The sequence below is a fragment of the Pleuronectes platessa genome, chromosome 15 (assembly GCF_947347685.1).
Source record: "Pleuronectes platessa chromosome 15, fPlePla1.1, whole genome shotgun sequence".
Lineage (NCBI taxonomy): Eukaryota > Metazoa > Chordata > Actinopteri > Pleuronectiformes > Pleuronectidae > Pleuronectes > Pleuronectes platessa.
Window position 1 is genome coordinate 20,938,252 of NC_070640.1, and position 24,329 is coordinate 20,962,580.

At 42.9% G+C, this 24,329-nt stretch overlaps 1 protein-coding gene across 5 annotated transcripts in view; it reads right to left on the bottom strand.

The window, feature by feature from the left end:
- dscama (Down syndrome cell adhesion molecule a) overlaps positions 1-24,329 on the bottom strand; it is a 61,581-nt gene that overhangs the window by 4,647 nt on the left and 32,605 nt on the right. For 4 of the 5 annotated variants that reach the window (XM_053441446.1, XM_053441447.1, XM_053441448.1 and 1 more), the window contains exons 6-24: positions 22,475-22,750; positions 20,929-21,207; positions 20,537-20,656; positions 19,263-19,442; positions 9,846-10,042; positions 9,436-9,532; positions 9,182-9,310; positions 8,780-8,947; positions 8,233-8,303; positions 7,048-7,291; positions 6,559-6,705; positions 4,317-4,472; positions 3,751-3,884; positions 3,080-3,233; positions 2,398-2,515; positions 2,101-2,264; positions 1,366-1,464; positions 1,091-1,279; positions 505-795 (exon numbers count right to left, since the gene is read on the bottom strand). In XM_053441446.1, the coding sequence (XP_053297421.1) occupies positions 505-795; positions 1,091-1,279; positions 1,366-1,464; positions 2,101-2,264; positions 2,398-2,515; positions 3,080-3,233; positions 3,751-3,884; positions 4,317-4,472; positions 6,559-6,705; positions 7,048-7,291; positions 8,233-8,303; positions 8,780-8,947; positions 9,182-9,310; positions 9,436-9,532; positions 9,846-10,042; positions 19,263-19,442; positions 20,537-20,656; positions 20,929-21,207; positions 22,475-22,750 (3,213 nt within the window). Of the gene's footprint in view, positions 1-504; positions 796-1,090; positions 1,280-1,365; positions 1,465-2,100; positions 2,265-2,397; positions 2,516-3,079; positions 3,234-3,750; positions 3,885-4,316; positions 4,473-6,558; positions 6,706-7,047; positions 7,292-8,232; positions 8,304-8,779; positions 8,948-9,181; positions 9,311-9,435; positions 9,533-9,845; positions 10,043-19,262; positions 19,443-20,536; positions 20,697-20,928; positions 21,208-22,474; positions 22,751-24,329 lie in introns of all 5 variants that reach the window. The other variant, XM_053441444.1, reaches the window with a different exon arrangement.

A 24,329-nucleotide genomic window follows, 5' to 3' on the forward strand; every position in this document is an offset into this window, starting at 1 on the left:
CGTGAACTGACTTTTTTTTTTGAGACTGCGAACTTAGTTCAAAATTCAAAATTGTGAACTTTGAATGTAAACTGGTTCAACTGAGCCTCGAGCTTGTTCTTCTTAAGTGTGAACTGGCAAAACACTGGTCATGTGCACGGTTCCACCACAAGAAGCTGCAATCTGCTAATATCGCTCAACCTCTTGCTGAACTTGCAATAAAACCCCAGCTCCTATTCTACCCAGCTGCACTCGAGACTGAGCCCATCCTTCAAAGTGATGTGCTGAGCCTGATTTTTCTCTTCAGCAGCTGCAGCGTGTCAGTGAGGGTGGGAACAAAGTACAGAAGTGGTGGTGGTGGTAGAATACCACTGATCTCCCAGGGTTGCAATTATCCTTTATCTCAACGGAGATCATTAAAATGATCTGATGTGGTTGCATTCAGTGGGATTGAGGGTGGTGTCATAGCCAGCGACACACAATCTAAGCTGCAGCCACTAAAGTCAGGATGAAATATGAACTTACTGCCATCGTAGCTGAGCGTCGCAAACTTGACTCTCTTCTCTGCGTAGCCGGCGCTGTTGTAAACCTTCATCTGCAGCTCGTACCAGGTGGCCTCCTGCAGGTCGTACAGGACGTAGCTCTTTGTGATGGAGGTGCGCTGTGCTGTGGTCCACGCTGGTGCTTCTACAGACCGATACTCCAGGGTGAACGAGGTGATGGGGCATCCACCGTTATTCCAGCCATTCAGGTTGATCTTGACCCGGGTGGCGTTGATGCTCGTGAAGAGCTCCTGTTCTTTAGAGTACTGAGGTTCTGTAGAGGGAAACAAAGCCTCAGTATGTGAAGTCAGGAGGAATGCGTCCTTGAGAAATGAAAAAACTGCAAAGCATGGACAAAAGTTTCAGTAAATCCAAGGATGACACTAATAATGTCTGTCCAGGTCTCTATTTTGCTAAAGTTACCCAATGGGTGTTGGATGCAAAAAAATACTACAACAGAAAAAAATCCTTTGAGAAGTGTTTTGCACATCATTGAGAAAAACCTCTTTCACACACTCAAATTTCAGATGCAAGAGTTCTCTAACGTGCAATTTCTTAAAAATGTATACCTTTCCCATGAGTCTTTGCTTCAATGATCTCACTGATGCGTCCTGGCCCCACTGCATTCTGGGCCGTGAGGGTAAATTTGTACCAGGTGCCACACTTGAGGTTCTCTAGCCGATAAGAGCGCTCACTGGGACTGATGGCAAAGTTACCCCACTGCTCACTGTTATCCTCCGAGTACTGCAGAATGTAGCCTGAAGAAGAGTACAGGATGGGGGATGACAAAAAGAACAAAAACTAGGCAAAAGGTGAAGAATATGCATAGTGGTGAGAGTCTGACCTCGTATGGAGCTGCCTCCATTGTCCCCTGGGATCCAGGAGAGCGTTATAGAGGTGGTGGTTGTCTTGGTCACAGTGAGACGAGGCTGGTCAGGTGGAACTAAAGGAAAAAAAACATGCAAAGCTCTAAAATTACTTTGATTATGGTCACTAAGATTAGTCTTTCGACAAAAACAATGTACAACAATCTGAACACACACAAAGTTTCATTTGCCTCCAAAAAAGGTTGACAAGAATCAAATCACCAGCTGTGTGCTGAGGGTAGAAACCACAGACTGTGTATAAAGATGGAACACGGAACTCGACTTCCTCCTGCTATCCAGAAATTAGGGGAAAATATCCCCGGCAAGAACGCTGCCACCTTGAGGCAAGGACTTTGCAGCCAGAGACTTTGCAGCATTCAGGTCGGGCAAGGTCCCACCGATACATGTGATTGACCAATCACCAGTCAGTGTCAGATGTCAATCATGACATTTCACCCACGTTTTTATAGCATGAAATAAGAAATCAAGACCACACTTATTGAAACACTTAACATGGGGCACACAGCGTGACCACAACTACCTCAAATGTATCTGTTGTTAACTTTGTCTGTTTAGTTAGGTCCACGTCCTACCTGCTAACATGGAGGAGGCAGAGTTTATGACTTATACTCCAGCAAGCCACCAGGTGGCGGTCAAGACACTTCTTTATACAGTCCTAGATGTGGCACTTGTCCACACGTTGTGTTTTTTACCTTGAACCTGCAGGTTGAGGACGATCTTGTCCGACCCAAAGCTGTTACTGGCCACACACGTGTAGTTCCCAGAATCCTCTGCCTTCACTGTGCGAATAACGAGGCTGCCGTTACCGTGGACGCTGCGTCGGCTGTCAATCACAACAGGTGCTGGGGTGCCATTGCTGAAAAACAGATGTGTTTAGAATTAGCTGCATGTTTTTGAAGAGAGACAAATTGAAATGTCTCAGAAGATGTATGCATGTATTTATTAATCATCTAATACTTCATAGCTTCATAGCTGTGACAGAAACTCACATCTCCTTTAGCCACTTGATGGTTGGAGATGGATCACCTACTGCTTTACAAGGCAGCACGATGTCCCTCATCCAGGGAGTCGTCACTGTCCTGTTGAAGGTCAGAATCCGAGCCGGAGCTACAAAAGCACACACATGCTTCATCAGGCAACTCAGGAGATGCGTCAGCAAATACAAATTTTGTAGTTTTTCTAAATGATTACAGACAGTTTTTCACATTTTCACATTTGTTGTCCTCACTAAGCCCCTAACGTCACAGACTCTGGGGACAGAGTGTGATGGTGTTTCTCTCTCTCTAGGAGCCGTGCGGCAGAGAGGAGAGAGCATCCATCACCTAGACCTCAGACAGGGTGTGCATGTCCCAGGCACTGTGGGTCCTCACTCCAGACACTATGGGACCTATCAGCATATGCAATCAGCTTATCAGCCCTCACCAAGCATGATAACGCTGACAGGGCCAAACAACGAGAGATTTACACTCAGCTCATGTTCCCCTGCCAGTCTACTTTTTCAGCATCCACATGGGTGCAGTGAGTTGAGGAGAAAAGGGTCACACAGGGTAATCACTACCAAGAGATGCTGTTAGCATTCAAACTTCTGCACTGTGCATTCGTGTCCTGGTAAAACCTTAAACAATGGAAACTCTCACACAAACTTGGTAGAGTCCATAAGACTTCACCTACCCTCAGCCATGGGTTTGACGGTGATGATTTCACTGGCGTTTCCACGGCCTGCAGCGGTGACGGCCACCACCCAGATGCTGTACTGCCGGTTCCTGCTCAGGTTGGGGATGCGGTAGAAGAACACATCTGGGGCAGCCTCGAACTCACTGCTCACCTGGGTGAGGAAAAACATCCACGACTGTCTCACATGCGGCTGCAGATAAAACAATTATTTCCCATGTTCATTTACTTTTAAAGAGTAAATAGTTTGATGACAGCGTTTCCCACTGTGGCGGTCCGCCATTTTCTCATTTGTCCCACCGAAGTTATTTTTACACCTCCCAAGATAACATAAGATATCTCCATCTTGGTGTTTTGCTCCATTGCTGCATTGCGTTGATGTGGGCAGCACTATTTGCTATGTGCTTGCTCACATTATGGTAAACAGTCTGTATCTATATAGAGCTTTTCTGAGAGTAATGACCACTCAAAGTGCTTTTCAAAATGGTGTTAAGCCTGTCGTAATCATTTTAGGGGCCAGTGGAAAGCACTGATTAGATGTGTCATGTCTCCTTAGCATTAATTTGGAGTCATGCTTCAGGCTACCTGGTGAATCTGGAATCTCCAATATTCAAAGACGTTAAAGTCAAAATACTGAACATCTGATTTCTTATATTCTTTAAAGGTGTTACCGTGGGGTGTGGGTTGGAGCAGAAGACGGTGTATTTCCTGATGATGCCGTTCACTTTGAAAGGAGGAAGCCATGACACAAACACCACAGCGTTGGACGCAGCTGCTGCCTTCACACCTGCCGGAGGACCAGGAACTAAAAGGAAAAGATGAAGATAAAAAACAGACAGATGTTATATTCTACAGGACTTACTGCTTAACGTACAGTACACGTTTCGGTTATTACAATAGTTTCAAACTGAAATTTCTACATTTTAAAGACATAAGGCACTTAAATGTTCTCTTTGAGGAAACAAATGTTGGTTTTACCAACACATTTATTACCAAATCTATAATCTATAGTGTGTGTGTGCTGCTACTGGAGTCCTAGACAACCTAAATAACTTAGCTTAACAAAGGTATGTCATATGTGTGTTTGTTTAAGACGTCTCTGTATGTAGTGGCTGAGGGGTCGGAGGTGGAGGTTCTCAAGACATTGTGACCCCAGAGAAACGAGTCCATCTCTCACTGTAGTGAGTAAGTCAGTAGATTGGGCCCTTTCTTTGTAGAAGGAATTTAAATGTCCTACCGTCCTCCTTGGTGCGGGTGTAAATCTGCTCGCTGCGAACACCATCTCCTGCTCTGGTGAAGGTCAACACCTGGATGCTGTAGTTGGTGTACTTCTCCAGTCCATCCAGCTCTAGAGAGGGCTTGGAGGTCGTCACGTTCCTGATTTCTCCAAGCTCTGATGAGCAGAAAGCAGCAGAGGAGAGAATGCAGGGATACAGTTAAATTCTGTGATGACACCTCCAGTCAAAGGCCTAATCCAATACAACTCTCTTATCGTAAATAATCCAGCGATATGAGAAGATGACACAGGCCCAAACATGTGACCCATATATCATAGGGCCGATCACATATATAAATAGATGTCAGGGCCTGGGCTGTCATAGAAGAGCCTTGGATATAATTTCATATTTGATAACAAAGTTTAAACAACCCTAGATCCAAGGTCTGCTGTGGTGTCAGGCCTTGACTGGCAACCTGCTACCTCAGCTGTGAGGGTTTGAATTATTGATGTGTCACTGCTCTCTGTCCATATCCCTTCTTCACACCGTTTACTTCTCCCTCTCCTTTTTCTCCTCTACAGAGACCTATGGGACCAGCTGCAGCTCTTCTTCTCTGGCTTTAATGAGCAATTAAAACAACAGGAATACCATCTCACCTACAGGACTGCAAACGTTTTAAAACACAATAAAAACATTTTACACAAATGTGTGTGTGTGTGTGTGTGTGTGTGTGTGTGTGTGTGTGTGTGTTGCATATGTGTGTTGAACTCTCGTCTTGATATGAAGTAATGTTACCAAGACAATCAATTTGAGGAAAAAAAGGGTCTCACATGATGTTTGCAAAACAAAACAAGGAATTTAAATACGAGACATTTAAACTAACACAATACACATGACACTGTTTTGTGGACATGATACAGACAATGACAACAGCAGAAACAGTGTATGCAGCCAAGCTGATTCACATATCACTGGTATAGTGATTTAGCCTGCACCAGTGTGTTAGAAAGGCTTTATATCCCCCTCTGCTGGTCAATGAGAATATATTCTGTCAACACATAATCTCATAATGATGAATTGCCCATATCTGTAATTGTGTAGCATACCGACCCCCACACATTCACACACATGAATAAGAGCATGTAAGTTATGATTTGACCAATCGCTCACTGAGTTACAGACTGTTACCATGCAAACTAGTCCTAGCTGTCAGGCCCAGAGAGTCTGTATAGGCAGGCCAACATGATGTGACAGGGCAGGGGTCAAAGGTAATCACGCTGTCACAACCAATCCTACTGACACAAACCTGGCATGTGACAATGGCATGCCATGCTGCCTCACTTCCACAGGACCACACAGACATTGGCGCAACAGTAGAGGACTCAAATACCCACAATCCACTGTAAATTTGTAGTTTATGCTTCCTTTATCAATCAATCAAATTTTATTTGTATAGCCCATATTCACAAATTACAATTCATCTCATAGGGCTTTAACAGGGTGTGACATCCTCTGTCCTTAACCCTCAGCAAGAGTAAGGAAAAACTACTAAAAACCCTTTTAACAGGGTAAAAATATGTAGAAACCTCAGAGAGAGCCACATGTGAGGGATCCCTCTCCCAGGACGGACAATAGCACTTACTTCACAGTAAGCACAATTTATTCTTATGTTAGGAAATGACGTATTAATGATTCAGTTGGAGACAACTGAAACACCAAGGTCAGTCGCTCTCTTTAGTCTCTTCTGTTTGGGAACCTTTTGGTTTTCTACATTTACCAGTCAAAACAGTAAATGTGGTATACTGCTCAGAAAACCAATGTAATTTAAATTTCGGGAAAGCAATATATTTGTTAATAATACTTTATTTAAATGTTGTCATAATAAGACTCATGTATACCCTTTTTATTGAGTTTATGGTGTTTTATAATTTGGATCAAATACATGGTGTGTGTCAGACGGTCTGATTGGTCCTGTCTGAGAGCAGATGCAGACCAAGACTGTCAGGGTGATGAAAATGCTTGTGTCTGTATATACTGTTTGTTCTGTTTGCTTTTTCCCTTAATACTTTGGTCACATTTGTGGATTCCTGGCAACGTAGCTATTAATATCTGCTAATGTAAAATACCTGATGTAATTGTTAATGTAAGCTCGAAAGCAATTTATTTCTCTATGGCACAGAGAGGATGTATGACACAGACAAAGTGACGGTTATGCCTTTGGTATGCCTTGTTATTTAGAAACATGTAGGTGTTACTGTGTACCTCCATCAGGCAGGTTGGCCCAGTAGATGACCCTAAATCCCAGCAGGTTGCCGTTCAGAGCGTCTTTGGGAGGGGTCAGCCAGGACAGGGAGATGACCTCTGGAGACGTGGCTGTGGCCTGGACGTTCTCTGGAGGACGACTGGGCACTGAAGAGTTAAACCAGAGAACAAGCAATGAAATCAGGGGATTTTGAGTAAGACACCACTGGACTGACAGAAGAGTTTTAGGTGGCAGTACCCACTGATCTCCACTAGATTGTGATATATCCTCACAAATCTCCCTGAGATTAAACCACACTGTGTCAGCTACACCAGGGTAAAGAAAACATGGGATAAATACATCACGTGGCGTGTTTGGTGCAACGAAAATTTCAAGCATATCTCTTTTTAAGAGTTTTATTCTGAGACTTTTACTTCCATATTTTGCTTGTTATTTTTTTTAACACAATATTCCACTTTAAAATCTGTCTCCACATCCTCTCGTCTTACCGTCCTCTAGTGTGGTAGCGGCCACCTCTGTGGAAGAGGGCCCAGTCCCAGCGCTGTTGCTGGCCTGCACCACGACTCCATACTGGGTGAACTTCTTCAGGTTATCCAGCACCAGGCTCTCTGAATTGTCCCCTGTGGTTTCCACGCTGATCACACTGAACTGGTAGTTTCCACCTGAGCTGTACTCTCTGTAGCCAACTTGGTAGCCTCGGATGGCCCCGTTCTGGAGGTGCTTCTTGGGAGGCTGAGAGAGCAGTGACAAAGAGTATTTGAGACAGTGGGGATGAATGGCCAAGTTTTTTAGTACTTGGGTACAAAAGTACTACATTTTGTTAGACAACAAACTTACAGATTCTTTGCATTCACTGCCAACATTAGTTTTATCACCTTTTGACATTTAAATATTACAGTAACTCTATTCATGGTGGTTGTGCTCTCCTTTGAGTACTTTTCCTTCCCTAGACCTTACAAGGTCCAGGGAGGTACCCTCAGTTGTTTTCCCTGTTCTCCCCTGACACTGAGATGCATCCTGGGTTATCCAATTACATGTGGAGACCAAAACACACCTGAAAACACCCAGTATGATGCATTCAAATCTGACTGTTCAATGTGAAAAGACAGATATGGTCGGGATGCATGGAACCACATAATGTATTGTAGATACACTCTGGTGCCACTTAATATTCATTACATATTTTTATTAACTCAGCATGACACAATCTACGGTTTAAAAATTGCACACAATTGAAAATGAATCAAGACTTATCATAAATGTGTTACCTCACGAAAAACTACGAGAGAAGAAGACTGATAATTCCTCAAATACAGTAGCTACTCAACACCTGCACACAACCACACAGTATTTATACAGGAACAACCAACTGTGCACGCATGCTGTTTGCCTGATTTACATTCACACAGTAAAATAAAGTCACACCTGGGGGCTTCAGTCTTCTACAGTTTGCCGCTGAGCAGCTCCTCTGGAGCAGCAGTAGGTTAAATGACTAAATGATGTCCAGGAGTTAAACAGCACTGATTTATTTTGTAGATTGAAAAGAGTAATTCTTGGCCAATAAGGAAAGATCAGCGCTGTCCTCTCTAATTTGACTTATTTGGACTCAGCTACATTCTCACTTCATAGTAACACACACACGTTTTGAACCCACAGCGTTTGGATTAACTCACCCTCCAAGAGACGCGGATGCTCTGAGAGGAGAGGGCTTCGAGCTGCACGTCCTGAGGGGGTCCATCAGGAGCTGCGATCAGATCACCAACACATGAACGTCACAAAACCTCACACATCCAACAGCTGTCTCAAAGATTACAACGAGTGAGTGTGGCTCTGTGAGGAGGGGGCAGAGGGGGGAGATGAAGGCGTAGAGAGCTTCAGCCGCAGTCTATTGACTGTAGTGTGACATTTACTACTGAGGCCGCTAATTGAAAAGTTCTGCTTTTAGTGCGGGGTCAGCGTTTGTTCAATAATGCAACAGAGCCAATGGAGCTGATGTAACCGGGCTCTTAATGAATTGGCTCTGTTGGCCTTTTACCTCTTTTTGCCTCTTGTCTTTTACTCACCACCTGCTCTCCCATCTCACTGCTCTTTTCTCTTTGTTAGGATTGTCATTACAAACTAAATGTTCTGCCATTCCTGTATCTGCAAAATCATTTGAGCTCTTCAAAATCAGACTGTCAATATTGTTGAAGGTGAAATACTCTTATGGTTCCCTCTCACCTGCTTCGTCAGTGGTGATGGTGAGCTCGTTGCTGGCCTCGCTCTTGCCGATCAGGTTCTTTGCAAACATGCGGATGTTGTAGGTGGAGGAGGGGTGCAGGTCGATGATGGTGGCCTGGTTGAGCTGAGGTGAGACATCTTTGGTCTTCTGAGCGGTATCCCAGGAAGCTGTGGAGGGGAGAGGGCGGGGTTTATTGGGGTTGCAGCAGTCAGGGGGCGAGGTCAGATCCCGCTAAGTGCATTACGGCTAATTTAAGTGATGGTGCTGAGACAGAGGGTGATAATTTATCAACCAAAACCCAGGGAAACACCATGAGCAAGTATTTCATCTAGTTCTATGTGAAATAAATATGTGCATTCTGGTGGACTATCAACTAATCATAGAAACATGTTTCCTTGTACCTGATTTGTTCTTGCTCTCGATATCAAAGCCTGTGATTGGGCTGTTGCCATCAAAACCCATAGTCCAACGCAAGGCAATGGTCCTGTCCTTCACCTCTCTGATCTCTACCTCCGGGGGGTCCGGGGGCTCTTCAAGTCACACAGTTGATAAGCAGATTGTTATTTCACTCAAACTTCCACCGTCTGTGATTCCTAAAAAGGGAGTTTACATGCGCTGTTTCTCTTTTGAGAAGTTTAGATAGGTGTATACAAACCTTGCACTGTGAGCTGGATGATTCCTCTGTCTTCACCGAAGGAGTTGATGGCGTGGCAGGAGAAGAAGCCAGAGTCCTCCCTCACAGTGGGCATGATCTGATGGATGCACAGACGTGAGAGGAGGTTGGAATTGCGACATGATGTAAAAACAAATTGCCAATATTTGATATCTTCACATCTTCAAGGTTATACTTGGCAGGGTTAGAAAACCCTCTGAAATGTAATTTAGACGAGTAAGCGCGGGCGTCCTGACCATCAGGGGACCACTGATTTAGACCCACATAGAACTCAAATGTAATTATTTTGCTCATGCTATGGCTTCATTTCCTGTATGTAATGGATAGTAGCAATCCAATAAACTGTCCCCAACTCAAATGTTACACATGCACTGAGTTGCGAATTCTCCTACCTGCAGGGTCGAGATGACTTCATCGCCCACCTCCTTGACAGAAACCACGTAGCGGCTGGTCTCGGGGTTGATGATGCGTTCCTCCTTCTCCCATCGCACCATGATGGGTTTCTCACCGTGAGCTGTGCAGCTCATCTTCTTCTCCTCACCCTGCGTGGCCAGCGTGGTGTTGGGGTAGGATGTGATCATGGCCGGGACTGGTGTGAAAATAAGGTGGAGAGAGAAAGAAGGCGATTTAATGTTGGATTTGTTTTGCACGGAAAACATTCAGGAGTGTTGATCAAAGAAACATAGTGTAGGTTAGTTTTTAATATTCTATAAAGCATTAAGAGAGATATACAAATATTGCTATAAACTGTAAAGCCATTTTCAATTTATTAAAACTCAACCTTTCCTTATAAAAAAATTATTATAATTTTTCAAAGCTATGTAAAACTCTTCCACATAGAAGAAGGAAGAAGGGAGACTGGGCAACACTAAGCACTTCTCTCTCTCTGCAAACATTGCTGCAGATGTATCTAAAAATACAAACATGTTTAGACTTATAGATACAAAATAATAAAATAAAATAAAATAAAATATGTCACATTAGAAAAACCCCACTCAAAGATGGATACGGTTCAAATGCAAATGCAATTGCATCCATCAAGGTAAATGGACCATACCCTGCACTGTTACTGTTTACCAGTCTGCTGACTTCTTTTCATTATGATAGAGCATAAAAACACCTCACCTCCTCCTCCCTCTCCTCCTCTCTACATAACCAGTCGAGCCAAACATCCATTGATTGTTTTATGTTTTACAGTCGGATGCAAAGGTTTCTTCCCGAAGGAGTGAGAGATACACAGAATATTGTCATTGTTGACATGGTGACGAGCAATAATACTACTTTTACTACCACAATATCACTTTAGGAATTGTGAATATGGTAAGCACAGAGGAAATTGCCAATAATTGAGTCTTACAGAAAGATTAAATAATAAGGATGAAACCTTTGTACTCTTCACATGGTGAACGTGTGACAGAACTCAACTATTAAGCTGTTCTGCTAAGTAATGTAACAGGAAAAATACTCAGCTATGAATAAGAATGAGAACAAGATACTATAAAGCAGTGGTGGAAGGTGATGGAAGAGTGAAGAGAGAAGAATGAAACTTTGTGGATCAACATGATAAAAGCACGCTGAGGAAGAATGGTGATTGAATAGCATGTTCAAGGCCAAAGAGAAGTTAACATCACAATGTGTGCAGCTCTGTCTGATGATGGTTTGTTGTTACACAATAGACTCACTTGCTCCTAAAACACAGAGTCTCATTTCATTGGATGTCCTGTATAATCGGCTTGTGTCAGCGGAGGAGAGAAGTCGAGGGGCAAGAAACTCCCTGACCCTTGCGGTTGCGTGGGGTAATGTTGCATCACCGCTTTGCTACAGTCACAGGGTAGTTTGATGCACAAGCCAGGATAAGGGTCAGTACTTTTCTTGCCTCCATACTGTTGAACCCCACAGTAAGAGTTTTTCTCTGCATGGAGGTGAAACGTCTTTGACCACCGTGCAAATGATCAGATATCCTGACTGGATGTCATGAATGCAAGGTGAGGACAAACTGTTACTGGTGACTGCCAAAATTGAAATAGACATTGTCCGAGGTGCAAAGACTAATCTCCTGACAGTGTTGTCAGCAGCAGCTGGTGTTAGCTGGTTAAGTCCTGGATAATAACATAGGTGTTTTTAGGTTATTCATAATATTCCTCAAAGAAAAATTCACACCTCTGTAAAAACAAATTTGTGTTACTCTTTGGGTTGTTATCCAGTTAGTGGTTGACGTAACTGAGGAAGGCAGGAAGGATATGAAGAAAAAGGGAAGTGATAGATGACTACTCCTCCAGCATGAAAAATGTCATTATGAAGTAAAAATAATATCCGGAAATCAAATTTGTCTAAATAACCAGAGAAGAACCCTTGTGGTTGTGAGGAGCTTTATGAGAATACAAGTTTAATGAATTTTACATGACTTTTAAATCATGAATTTATACTATATATTTAATTTTGAATCCTTTGAGGCTTTAGTATTCTTGTCTCAATGTTTCTGTGGCATTTTGATGTAATACTCAACAAAGGGGAAACTACTCATCAAACTACTATGCAAAATCCTAATAATTTGTTACTTGTTAAATTTAAATGTAAAAACATCATGGAATAAAACCCAATTAGAGTAGACAACAAACATATTGTAAGCTTTGTTAATAAACTGTGACGAACGCAACATTGCCCTTCAATGATGTGTATCTTGTATCTAAGGGTCCTAAATGGTACAGTGTGGATCTAACAACACTCTGAAGACACCACACTAAACACACACTAACTATAAACATGCCTCATTACACCCCAGCCGAGTGTATAACAACCCTCTGCTCCCAGATGCTCACACACGCTCAGACACACAAACACAAACACTCAAGCTTTTGCATGCTCTCGTTTTCTGTCTTTTGTGAGCACACACACTCTCACACACACACACACACACACACACACACACACACACACACACACACACACACACACACACACACACACACACACACACACACACACACACACACACACACACACACACACACACACACACACACACACACACACACACACACACACACACAAAGAGTGACTCCAGTGATGTGATGGGAAGTGTCAGGCAAGAGGTTGCAAACATTTAAGCCTCATCTCTTATTCACTCTGCAGCCATTTGGGGCTCGGCTGTGGAAAAGAACGCTGATTTATTTTGCATGACAAGTATGAATTTTTTGTGAGACACATTTGGATAAGTGAGGCAAAAAAAATAACTGCTGAGGCTTTATGTAAACGTTATCGTATTAGAGCACAGTTACTTTCATTTTGCCTTGTAAGTGGCTGGGAGGTAGCACAGGGCAATGTTGTTGACACTAACACCGGCGCATCGGGATACTGTGCTAGGTGACAAAAAGGAGGTCAGTGAAAAGAGATGTGTCGAGGGTGTCTGGGCTGTAAACACAAAAAGCATTTCAACATCCAGGATCCGGAAGGGAAACACATGAAAGCTACAGATAACATTAATACTGTAGTTCCCATGACTTAGACAGCTCAACAGACAATGTGTATTGATGTGCCGATACAATGGTTTGATCGCGCTGCACCAATGTAATAATCGCAAAATTATTAATGGAAATACTGTTGGTTTTTCAATTTTAAGGAAAATGTATATTTCATAAATTTTCACTGTAATCCAATTTACACATTTATATGTGGGGAAATAAATCTCAAAGGAGCTAGTCTGAGCTTTGTTAGATTGAATTGTAGACTAACTGCAATCGATCAATCAGCTCAGGTTTGGTGTGTGTGTCGGTGGTGGGAGGTTCTTTTGATCTTCTGATCTCTCAGCCATTCAGAGCAGTGGCTTTTCAGTTGTAAGAACTGCAGAAAATAAATACATTAATACATTAATTTATTGGCTGAAACTTAACACTTCCATTGGATGTTCCTGCACTCAACAGAAAATAAAACATGAACACAACTTGTGTCTGTGTGTATGCATATGTGAACAAGAATATTAATGTTTGCGAGTGGCCCAGCTGAGCCAGCCCTGAGGCACAATTTGTGGCGCTGTAATTGTTCTGTTGATATATTTCTTTAATACTGACTGGAAATATGGGAATAATGTGTGAATATAATAAAGTGAAGAAAAAAGGGTAAGAGACAAAAGGAAAGAGACAACACACAAAGGGTTTAATCCTAAACAACGTTCTCGCACTAAAATATGTTTCCTTGTCCAGTTGGTTCTCACTGATTTATTATTACTTTTCACCTAAATACCTGTAAAGATCTAAAGAGTAAACCAAGCGACAATGATGATGAGCTCAAATGAAGCGTAAATAGACAACTAAATAGAGATCACTACCCTTCACACATGCAGACACACAGAGGACAAGCATGCATGCACCGATTCTGTATGGAAACCAATTCAATGTGATGTGTTTATGAGAGGAGGATGGATGCCAGTCGTGTGTGTTACAGTCCCACACGTGTCTATTTTCACCCTAGGATTATTCCTAGAAATCTGCTGCTGTATCTGGAGCTCACTTTAGTATAAAAGGAAAACAAAAAAGAAAAACATCACCACTGCAGCTTTTGAGAAAACCAAAGAACAGCCGCGGAGCGCACAGTGTGTGTTTTCTGCACGGCACAATGTGTCTTTTATGTGGAGGTGAGGAGAGCCCTGTTCCTCCACAGCAACCCAGAGGGCAGTGATGATACATTTAAGCCTGCAGGGGATTGTGGGGGATAGGCTGGCTGCTGATAGGCTACTCCCGTGAGACAAAAGCAACCCCCCTCCCCGACAACCCCCCCTTCTCCCAGGCTCCCTTTCACCTGGCCAGGTTACCATGCCAACCAGCATCGGACAGTCTCTCCTCTTCTCTCCCCACCTCACCTCCCTCCCTCCCTCCCTCCTCCCTCTCCTCCTTCCTCTCTAGCTCTCTCTATCTCCAGGCTCCACTCTTCGAAAAAAGGGCCATTTCTAGTAGCCAGGAATAGAACATGGACCTGCTATTGATTTTCACAGGAGTATGATGATGATTACACAATCACGCCTTGAATGTCGCAATGCAGGGCCAAAAAAAAGACACAAATGTTTCTAAGTCTTAGTGATGTGGGAAACAGAATTAGCCCAACGGAGGAGCCAGGAGAATAATGTTAACACATTTATCAATTATAACAGAATTGCTTCTTCAGTGTGGGACTATTCATCAGAGATCAAAGAATGAACCACAGCAGAGGTTCAGTGAGATGTGACACGTGATGAAATGCATTACAGTTACTTCAGCACAATGAAATTCATGTTATCTTTAAGTCTATAAAAGTTGTAAGTTATTGCTTTTAGGAAATCTGAGGTTTGACTGATTGAACTGCTTTGGATTTCGCAATAGGCGGATTATGTTCATTCTGTCCCTATGTGATTCTGACATTTTCTTTAAATATGAAAATCTGTAAGTCAACATTTCTTTCCGTCTGTCCACATTAACTGGCCTCATCCTCAGTAACATAGCATATTTAGAGAACACAGGGATGTTCGTCTACATTTCACCCCACACTTTGTCACTGGCTTCCTGGAAGGCTAGTGTATAAGCCATGGGGCACGCCCAGCTCAATGGGGCCACGAGGGCCAGACAACAGAAGAGGAGCCGGGTTGTGCATAGCTCCCTTGCCCTGGAGGCACAATGTAAGTGGGCGCTAGGGGAAGAAACGGGCTGCATGGGTGTGGGGGGAGGGTGGGTTGTGGTGAATGCACAAAGATGACTGGTTCACTGGCAGCCTGCAATGTACTGAAATAATTCTCTTAGCTGCACAATTGGCTTGGACGTGGAGCATGATACCAAATGGATGCCTGCAGACTGGGTGGACTTCTGTACAGAGGAGCGAGCGGGGGGGATGGATTGCAGATGAGTAAATAAGATAAAAGAAATAGAGACTAGAGGAAGAAGGGATATCCTCATGGTTAGTCTGCTGGAGACTGCACAGTGACCACAAGACCATTTACCACTTCTCTTCAGTGAGGCCTCATTATGTGCTTCGTCCTCATCGCTGTCTGCTGACATTATGATGGCTAATAGGCTTGATTGGTCTTAATTGGCCCTGATACACATTGAGTGGCTGTTGACTGACTCTGATAGCATCCACCATGGATTGCTAATGAATGGACTGAATTGCATGTGTTTTGGAGGTAGGGATGCTTGACTGGAAATTGCCAAAAAGTGATCTGTTTAAGCCGCACATGAAATCATAAACTAAACATGACATCGGCTGCAGGAAGCCTTGAACGGGCAAACACTGAGAACGAGTAAGATCCGGGACTAACCATGCATTTGTTGCTCTGTATAGCATTTAGACCAGTCCAAGAAACTATCATGTAAATGAATGATGATTGGGACATGAGGCATATTTGTTGCTTTATGACTCAATATTGGCAAGTAGATAACTTCAGACAGGGACTCTTATTAAACATATGAAATTTGACATGTTACCAGGGCAACACTGTTTTTGTCAAAATTCTAAATTTTCACAACATAGCATCATAATGATCTTGAGGCTTTAGAGTTGGATATTTAACTTATTGACATTTACATGTCAACAGTATGTGGATATGGTTGTGTAATGTAACACTAGGGCTTCACAATTATAAGCTCATCCATGCACATGCACTTTCAGCCATGTACGACTTACTCCTGGTGCACAGAGTGCAAGCAATCTTTCCTGGCTGTTAGTGCAATGGCCACGTTCACACAGGCTGATACACGGTGTATTATGACGAGACATTAGCCTATGCACAGACACTTATAACAATGAAAGTGCAGAGCTACGACATCACAATAGCTGCAATTCATTTCCTGCGGAGGCCACCACAATAGCCTGGCAGAGTGGGTTCTATCTCAAACACTGCATTAGCAGCCTGGCCCATCAGTCTTTTGTAATGGGTGCACTGTGCTGCACTATATCTGTGCCTTTACATGATGTCTTTGCATTGATGTGTGCAGCCCTTTGTGTGCTAATATCTGTCCTTGTGTGTGCTTATGAGCATGTTTACTCATCTGTGTCACCTATGTAACCTGTTACCATTATCACCATGCAAGTGTTTACACTGTACAGCTCAGTTTCTATTTGATCTAATGATTTCTCGTATATAGATACAGGAGTCTCGCATAGCCAGACCTCTCTTCACAGCACTCACTCCCTCTTCTTCTAAAAACAAAAACTAGGCATGTTTATATTTCTATAATCCAATTCACAATTAACTCGGGTGGAGCAGGCAGTAACATTGCGCATGCCATATAGTGTTTAGATGGAATAATCTGCAGATGGGGAGTCGACTGCGGTCATTAAAATAGCAAATTCTCTGATGCATGACGGGGATGCATGCAGATCGAGGAAGGGGAGAAAAGTGTTGTGTGAGAAACACGGCCAATGGCAGGCTTATACTTGCATTCTACATCCGGTGAGTCACATTGATACATCAAGCTTCACTTGGACAGCTAATAATACACAGTGGAGATCATGCTATCTATCACATGAGCACTTCAGCATGCGTCAGCTTGTGTGCTCCCTAATTGGCTCCTAAGCCTCTTAAGTAGCTGCCACTGCTCAAGTGGTGTAGGCTGGCCAGGATAAACAACATGAAAACACTACAGAGTGTACAGAACATCACAGTGTCCCACATTACCGAGCATTACAGCCTCAGACGTTACAGTGGAACCAACGCTGTACTTTTATGCACATGGAAAGGCTCTAAGGGTTAACAAGCTCCTTGCCTGCACATTAGGACACTCACATACACACTTTTCAATGACACAAGGATAATCATTGATATAATGCATCCTGTCCTCAGTCCATATTTTTACAACTCAAACTGGTCCTTGCTAAGACAGAGGCAATTTATTTATAAGCAGAATGTAAACATATTTGCCATAGAGACAAATCAACAGTAAAATGCTATCTCAGTGTTCAGTTGCCAAATTGTCATATTGTCCATATGTTGCAGTAATCCTATCCTGCCATATGGTTATGATACTCTGATTGGCCAGAAGAGAGTGTGATATATATATGTGATAGGATGTTGTCATTAAGTGTTGTAAAGTAAAAAAGTGTGGAGGATTCCATCTACACTTCTATGTAAAGGGACAAAATGCAGTCAAGTATTGAAGGACTTTAAGAAGTGAAACATCTTGATCTGTATATTTATAGTCTATTTGTGCAATTACCAGATAATTACAAATACACTTCAAATGTATGTTTTCAAAGATATGTAAACTGTGAATAGCATTTGAATGACATAAAGGGCTAAACAGAGTTGGTTTGAGACTTGGTGCATGCATGTTTGTGAGGGAGCATGTTGGGCTGGAGTCAGACAGGAGGGGTCATTGGCTGCGGCTGGCAGACAGTGGGACACTCAGCAGGGAGTACTCTGCTCGGGCTTGATAAGAGCCACAAGGGCAAAGCCTCATCTTGCAGTGACAGATCAAACTGAGCACCCAGCCACAGTAGACACAGACAAACACACACACACACACACACACACACACACACACACACACACACACACACACACACACACACACACACACACACACACACACACACACACACACACACACACACACACACACACACACACACACACACACACACACTCACACTCACACACTCTAACACTAACACTAACACAAGTAAATCCACCACCATAAGCTCATCCAGAACCACGAAGAACTGTATCTTCATGGAATTGAGAAATGCATTATTTGTAACCCTGTCTGTGCTATAGAGGAAGTACTGGTGTATGCAGTGTATGCTTTTAGCAGTTCTGTTGTTGAGAAGATACAGTGAATAATCATGCATTAGACACTCATTATTTATTAAGTGTTCTTTCAACCTGAAGAGGGCAGTCTTCCTGTTTAAAAAATGAAATATTACTAGATAAATAATTCTCATTGAAACTCATTACATTTAAATGCCTTAGTAAAATAAACTGCTCAATTAAGTCTGTAAAAGACACATCTCAACAATTACAACTAAAGTAACCTTAAATCTATTTTTGGTGATCTATGATTGGTTAGAAGCTGAAAAGGTAAGTTGCATAACTGTATTTCATGCATATATGGTAATGTGAGCCTGATGGGTGTTAGGTCCAATCCTTTGATTTTGTGATGTAGCCGCCCAACATTTACATTTCACATCGGATAGACATGATGGGAGGGACATGAATGTACTTAGAGGAAGAGAGAGTTAATAATATCAAATATATCAAATAAAAAATGTCTGTATCTCATGCACAGGAAAGGAAGGATGACAGAAAACAGAAGAAAGGCACAGGGAGATGGGGAACATTTGTGGATAAGGCATTTCTCTCTCAACCCCCTTCTTCTCCATCCCTCATTCCCTCTTTTCCACATGGCAGCTCCTGTCTGCATGCAGAATTCAAGGCTTAATGGAGGGGAGCTAAGTCCTTAGCCACACAGCGGATAAATGCTGTACTTTCTTCCAGGAGATGTGTGGGGGGAGGGGGGGGGGGGGGGTGGCTGTGTGCGTTGCTTTCGTGGGATTCAGTCAGGCAGAAAGCACCATGATGGCATCTTGCTGGTGGCCTGACTGCCACAGACAAAGCCCACTCCAGATAAACTCACTTGACCTCTGTGCTTCAGTGACAATGTTTGACTTTAATGTTACCAGCACCTGAGCCCACAAGAGAGGAGTGGACCAGATGCAGTCAGGTGTAATCATTTTGTGACACCACATATGGTACATTACCATAAATACTGAGATAATCGAAGGCAGACATTACCGTCTATAGCACAGACCAACACTGAATACATGTGCTGTTCTCCCATGAGACTTACTTTTGACATTGAGATACATGGACTTGCTGACATCGGCTCCAACATCGTTGCTGACTCTACACAGGTAGAAGCCACTGTCTTCTTCCAGCACATGCTTAATGAGCAGAGAGCCGTTGACCAGCACCTCAATCCGAAAGCCTGAGTTGAGGGCGATGGGTTTGAATTGAGGGACCCCGGCACCTGTCACAGAGCAGAGAGAGGAAGTTAATAGAGTTTTCGACAGACACTTACACTGGCTCACAATTTTGTCCCTATTTACATCAGTGTGTGAAAGAACCTAATGAACAATAATGGGAGGAGGCTATATAATTTTGTCATACTTGTAATTACATTGCATTTCAATTGTAAATGTTTGTACTTCAGTTTGTAATGGAATTAGCATTTAAAACAATACCTGAGGATTTTGAAATCATGAAAGTGGACTTTATGGAACAGTATTTGTCCTGGATTGCATTATACCAGTACACCTAATATTGTTGACATTCAGAGTAAAAACAGGATATTCTTAGTTTTATTTACGCTTAAACTTAGTGTCCAGAAGAATCCATATATATTTTACCTCTGGCATGTTTTCATCTGCGTTTGTTTGTATATTAGCAGAATTACACAAAAATGATCGCTTTCCATGAAATTCCATGGAGGGGTGGAGCAAGACAAAAGAAACCAAGCTTACAGTTTGCTCTCACAGTTGTTAGAATTTAATTTAACATTTATCTTTTTATCAGACCCTTCAAAGGCTGCATGATTCCCCGATTGTCGTATACCACTGAATGGAATGAGAGTTGCTGGCAGGGTTAAATGTTTTTTTTGCCTTCTGTGTCTTTGATAATAAACTTTTTTTAATGAATAACAGATAAACCATGTTGCCATATGAGCCTCAGTTACATATTATGAAGAGTAACCAAATGAAAACTGACATAGCAAAAGAAGTGGTCACTCTTTAGAGGGGAAATCCTTGTTTTCAGAATCACTGCTACCGGTAAAGGCTGAATAGAAACGTGAAGAATAAAACCTTTGCTGTCTCTCATGTCATAGTGCTTGTTTGAACTGAAAGTGAGTATGTTTATGAATATAACCTTAAGAACATTATATGAACATTATATATGTTGTGTTGGCATTCAGAAATAAGTCATCTACCTCAGAAAATAAGTTTTGCGGTAGGACAAAAAATCAAAGCATATACAAATTCAGCACGAGTGTCAATACTTTCACCAAACCTGGGGCTGTGAGTTGTGTGTTTATACAGAATGTAAGGAGTATGTGCCATATGTTACCTTTAGAGTACTCCCACTGGATGGTAGGGACAGGATAACCTTCTGCCGAGCAGTTTAGTATCACCGCTTTTCCATAGATGCCATCCTGGTCCTTAGGTTGTACCACAAATTTGGGAGGGACTGTAAGACAAGTGACCACGTGATTAATAGGTGGTTTTATCTTAACCAGGGATGAAATCAAAGATAATTATAGGCCGTCATTCTCAAATTAAAACTAAATTTGACACAAACAGACATCAGTATCATATGTCAACAACAATTCCACAGATAATCTGTGAAAGTTTTATATTTGGTGGCAAACGGCACAAGATGCAAGAAAATTCTAAAAGAGATTGCCTTCTGTTTCCTCTTCACCTAAGTCCCTATTTTTTAATTCATGTCCCCTTCCTCACCTCGGACAATGAGCTGGCTCTGGTGTTCCACGGCAGCCGCCTGGTTGCGTGCGATGCAGGTGTAGTTGCCGTTGTGCATCAGTGTGAGATTGGAAACACGCAGGGAGCTGGTAAAGTCGATGTTGTCTATGGTGACACCAAGGCTGGCTGGGATCGGCCGACCGTCCTTCTGCCAGGTGATGAAGACGGGCTGGTCGCCAGACATGACCACGCAGGGGATGAAGACTCGTTGGCCAATGGAAAACCGAGGGAACTCGAAGGGGTGGATGGTGGGTGGGACTGTGGAGGAGACATGGAGATTAATTTCCCCTTTTGGAGAGTACCTTAGGCCTGTGAGTTACATGTCTATAACTTAAGTTTATTGATCAGCAGACAACAGGTTTAGGAGTCCAGCCTCAGAAGTACCTCAGCTGAGATTCTTTCATGGCTGAGCTACTTTATAAAGCCTCCCCATGGTAACTCAGTAGTTGATCAAATAATTCTCTCTTTATTACCCTCTTCTCATATTACACTATTCTATGATATTGCGAGAATGAGAGAAATATTTTATTCTCCATGTAGAGCAGCTGAATTATCTCTCAAACAACATGCATGAAATATTCTCCCTCACTCTCTTTTCGCTCTCTGGGGACACCGTAGCCATCGTGAGAACCAGATGCTTTGGAAAATTAATGATTTAAAATAACATTGGAATAAGCGGCACTTCAGCGCTTATTTAATTCACAACAAAATAGGGATAATAGGCTCCTGGGGATTCCCTCTCGGCAGCGGTGGAATGCTAAGCAGCTGAGAGGCAAATTAGCTGAGGCGGAATGGCGCCGTAGCTTTGTCTACGGTGTGTGATTTCCCCCCCGCACACTCGTTAGCACGTCAAGACCCGCCAGAGAGAGAGTGTGAGTGAGAGATCCAAGGGGGGGGTTGCCCATCCGACATTTCAAATTATGCATCGTCACTGAAGAAAGAAGAGCCATCTGAGGTTATCATCATCTGGCTCAGCTCGGTGCCACTGCATATTCAGATGAGCTCCAGATAAACTGGCTGGATGATGGAGATGGTGCATTGCTATCAGTGATGTGTGTTTGTGTGTTTGTGTGCGTGTGTGTGTGTGTGTTTATAGGCTGTGATACACATATATCCCATTGCATATCTGTGTTTTCTACAAGGAAAGGTAGATACCAAGGTGATGCTTGAATGTATCTTTTAATGTGACGTACAGCATGTGTGCCAGATGGAAAAACACACCAGGGTCAGGATGCAGTCTGATGAAGTGATTCTGTTTTAGTAACCGCAGACTGAGAGATTAATGATGGACTACTCTGAACGTACTCAACAAATACTCGGGTACATTATAGAGTGTCATTGCCAATCTCAAATAAATGCCCTCCGCTGCTTACTTGACACTTGAGATTGGTAATAATCATGATGGAGTAGCTGTGATTACACGCAGCCACAGTAGCTAAATCCTATTTAATTTTTCTGAATGTAGGCCCAGCTTTATTATGCAGAGTTCCAGGTGACTGAAGACAGATCAGACTGAGGTTCATACCTTTCACAGTAACGTAGACGCTCTGGTGAGTGGAGAGCTGAGGCTGCACCAGCACATTACACGTATATTCTCCTTCGTCCACATCCTTCTGCACGTCAAACAGCTTCAGGGTGCCGTTGTTCTCGAAGGCCCGCTGCCGGTGATTGTACGGCAGCAGGTTGGAGTCCTTGTACCACTTGATGGAGTAGTAAGGGTAGCCAATGACACGGCAGTGGATGTACATATCCCGCCCAGCGATGGCAGTGAGGTTTTTCATTGGTCTGATGCTGGCAGGCCCTTGAAGGACACATTGGAGAGACAACTCTCTTAAAATGATTTTGAGGCAGGGGGGTGGGATAAAAGATAGCTGTGCTGTGGTGTGTGTGTTTTCAAGACAACACAGAGTTTACATGCCTTAATTCTTTCAAATAGTAGCAAATATAAATATTACCAGATAGGAGTTTCAGACTGCCTGATTAAGTATCATCATGGAAAAATGTTTAGTCAACTCTTAAATAAAAGTAGACTCAGTTTAAACTTTCTGCTGTTTTCTTTTCAGGTTGCTAAAAGGACTAGGAATCCAAAGACAAGCCCTGCACCAGAAAATGAAGGAAACACCAGGGACTGCAGACTGCTGCAGCCAATGGTTGTGGATCAGGAGGAAGGATCCAATATGGTAGGGACACACACCCAGGTCTGCTCAGCCTATGGTGGGACTGCCTTAGCAGAGGGTCTCCTGTGATTAAATGGCTGAAACACCAGAGGACACTTAAGAGTGCAACTGATGACATATATCCCTAATATCTGCTTGTGATCCCTGCTGGTGGTAAGCAACTAAACATAGAACTAGTTCGAAATACCTTCGAACATACGAGGGATATTCAACATTTTGTCCTATGTTCTAAAATTCAAATGAGCTTTTTGCCTTCTCAGAACCAGGGTCTGATGTACCCTCCTGTCTGAGCTTATAGTGAATACTATTTTTTCTCCACCTATTCTGTTCTGGCTGTGATAGCCTCTGACAAGCATCAGAGTGGAATGTTCCCTTCCTCCACTTATGGAGTTATTATCAAATCCATTACTTATGTTGCTGCCTTCACACACACTTAACACACGTGAAATACCAGCAGAATAACCAACAGGCTTCCATAGCTCAATGCCTATCAGGGAAATGGACTATTAAGCTTCTCCTTAAAGCACTGCAGAAGACAGTTTAACTAGGCTCTGTAGTGTACTCTGAGCACAAGCATATCCTGGGTTGCTACTCTCTTTACCACGATTAAGGAGCCAACGATGTGAGAAACAGTCATTGCACTTTCTCCGCAATGGCACCTGTGGAGATTTATCTTCATCGCTTGACTGCATTTGCCATCCATGGACCCTTGCTAAAGGGCTAGAGGATCACCCTATTTGGCCTCACAACATGCAAGAATGAACACAATCAAATTATACCAATCAGTGTACAGACTGTACCCCTCCCTCTCTGCAACAGAGCAATGCTAATGGCAGTGCACTATGCACAGAAAGCTTGAGTGCCCCAGTATTACTGCTACATGACAACAGCATCCAGCCAACCACTTCCCTGTACAGAGCAGACTGCACTGCACGAGCTGACAGTGAGTCACCTTAATGGTGTCCCAATATATAGCTATCAGCAGGTGTAGGGAGCGGGGCATTAGAAGTTAATGCTGACACCAGTGACTAATCGCAGGAAGAGCTACTACAGGAGTCTGTGGACGTCCCTGTCCTAGTCTCAAGTCATCCAGTGAACACAGACCAAGGCTGCACCATTAGGTTTTAAACGTAACAGAGAAACAAGCAACCAAATATCTTGACAGACTTAGTCAGGCATTCTTTAAACATCTGAACATCGAAG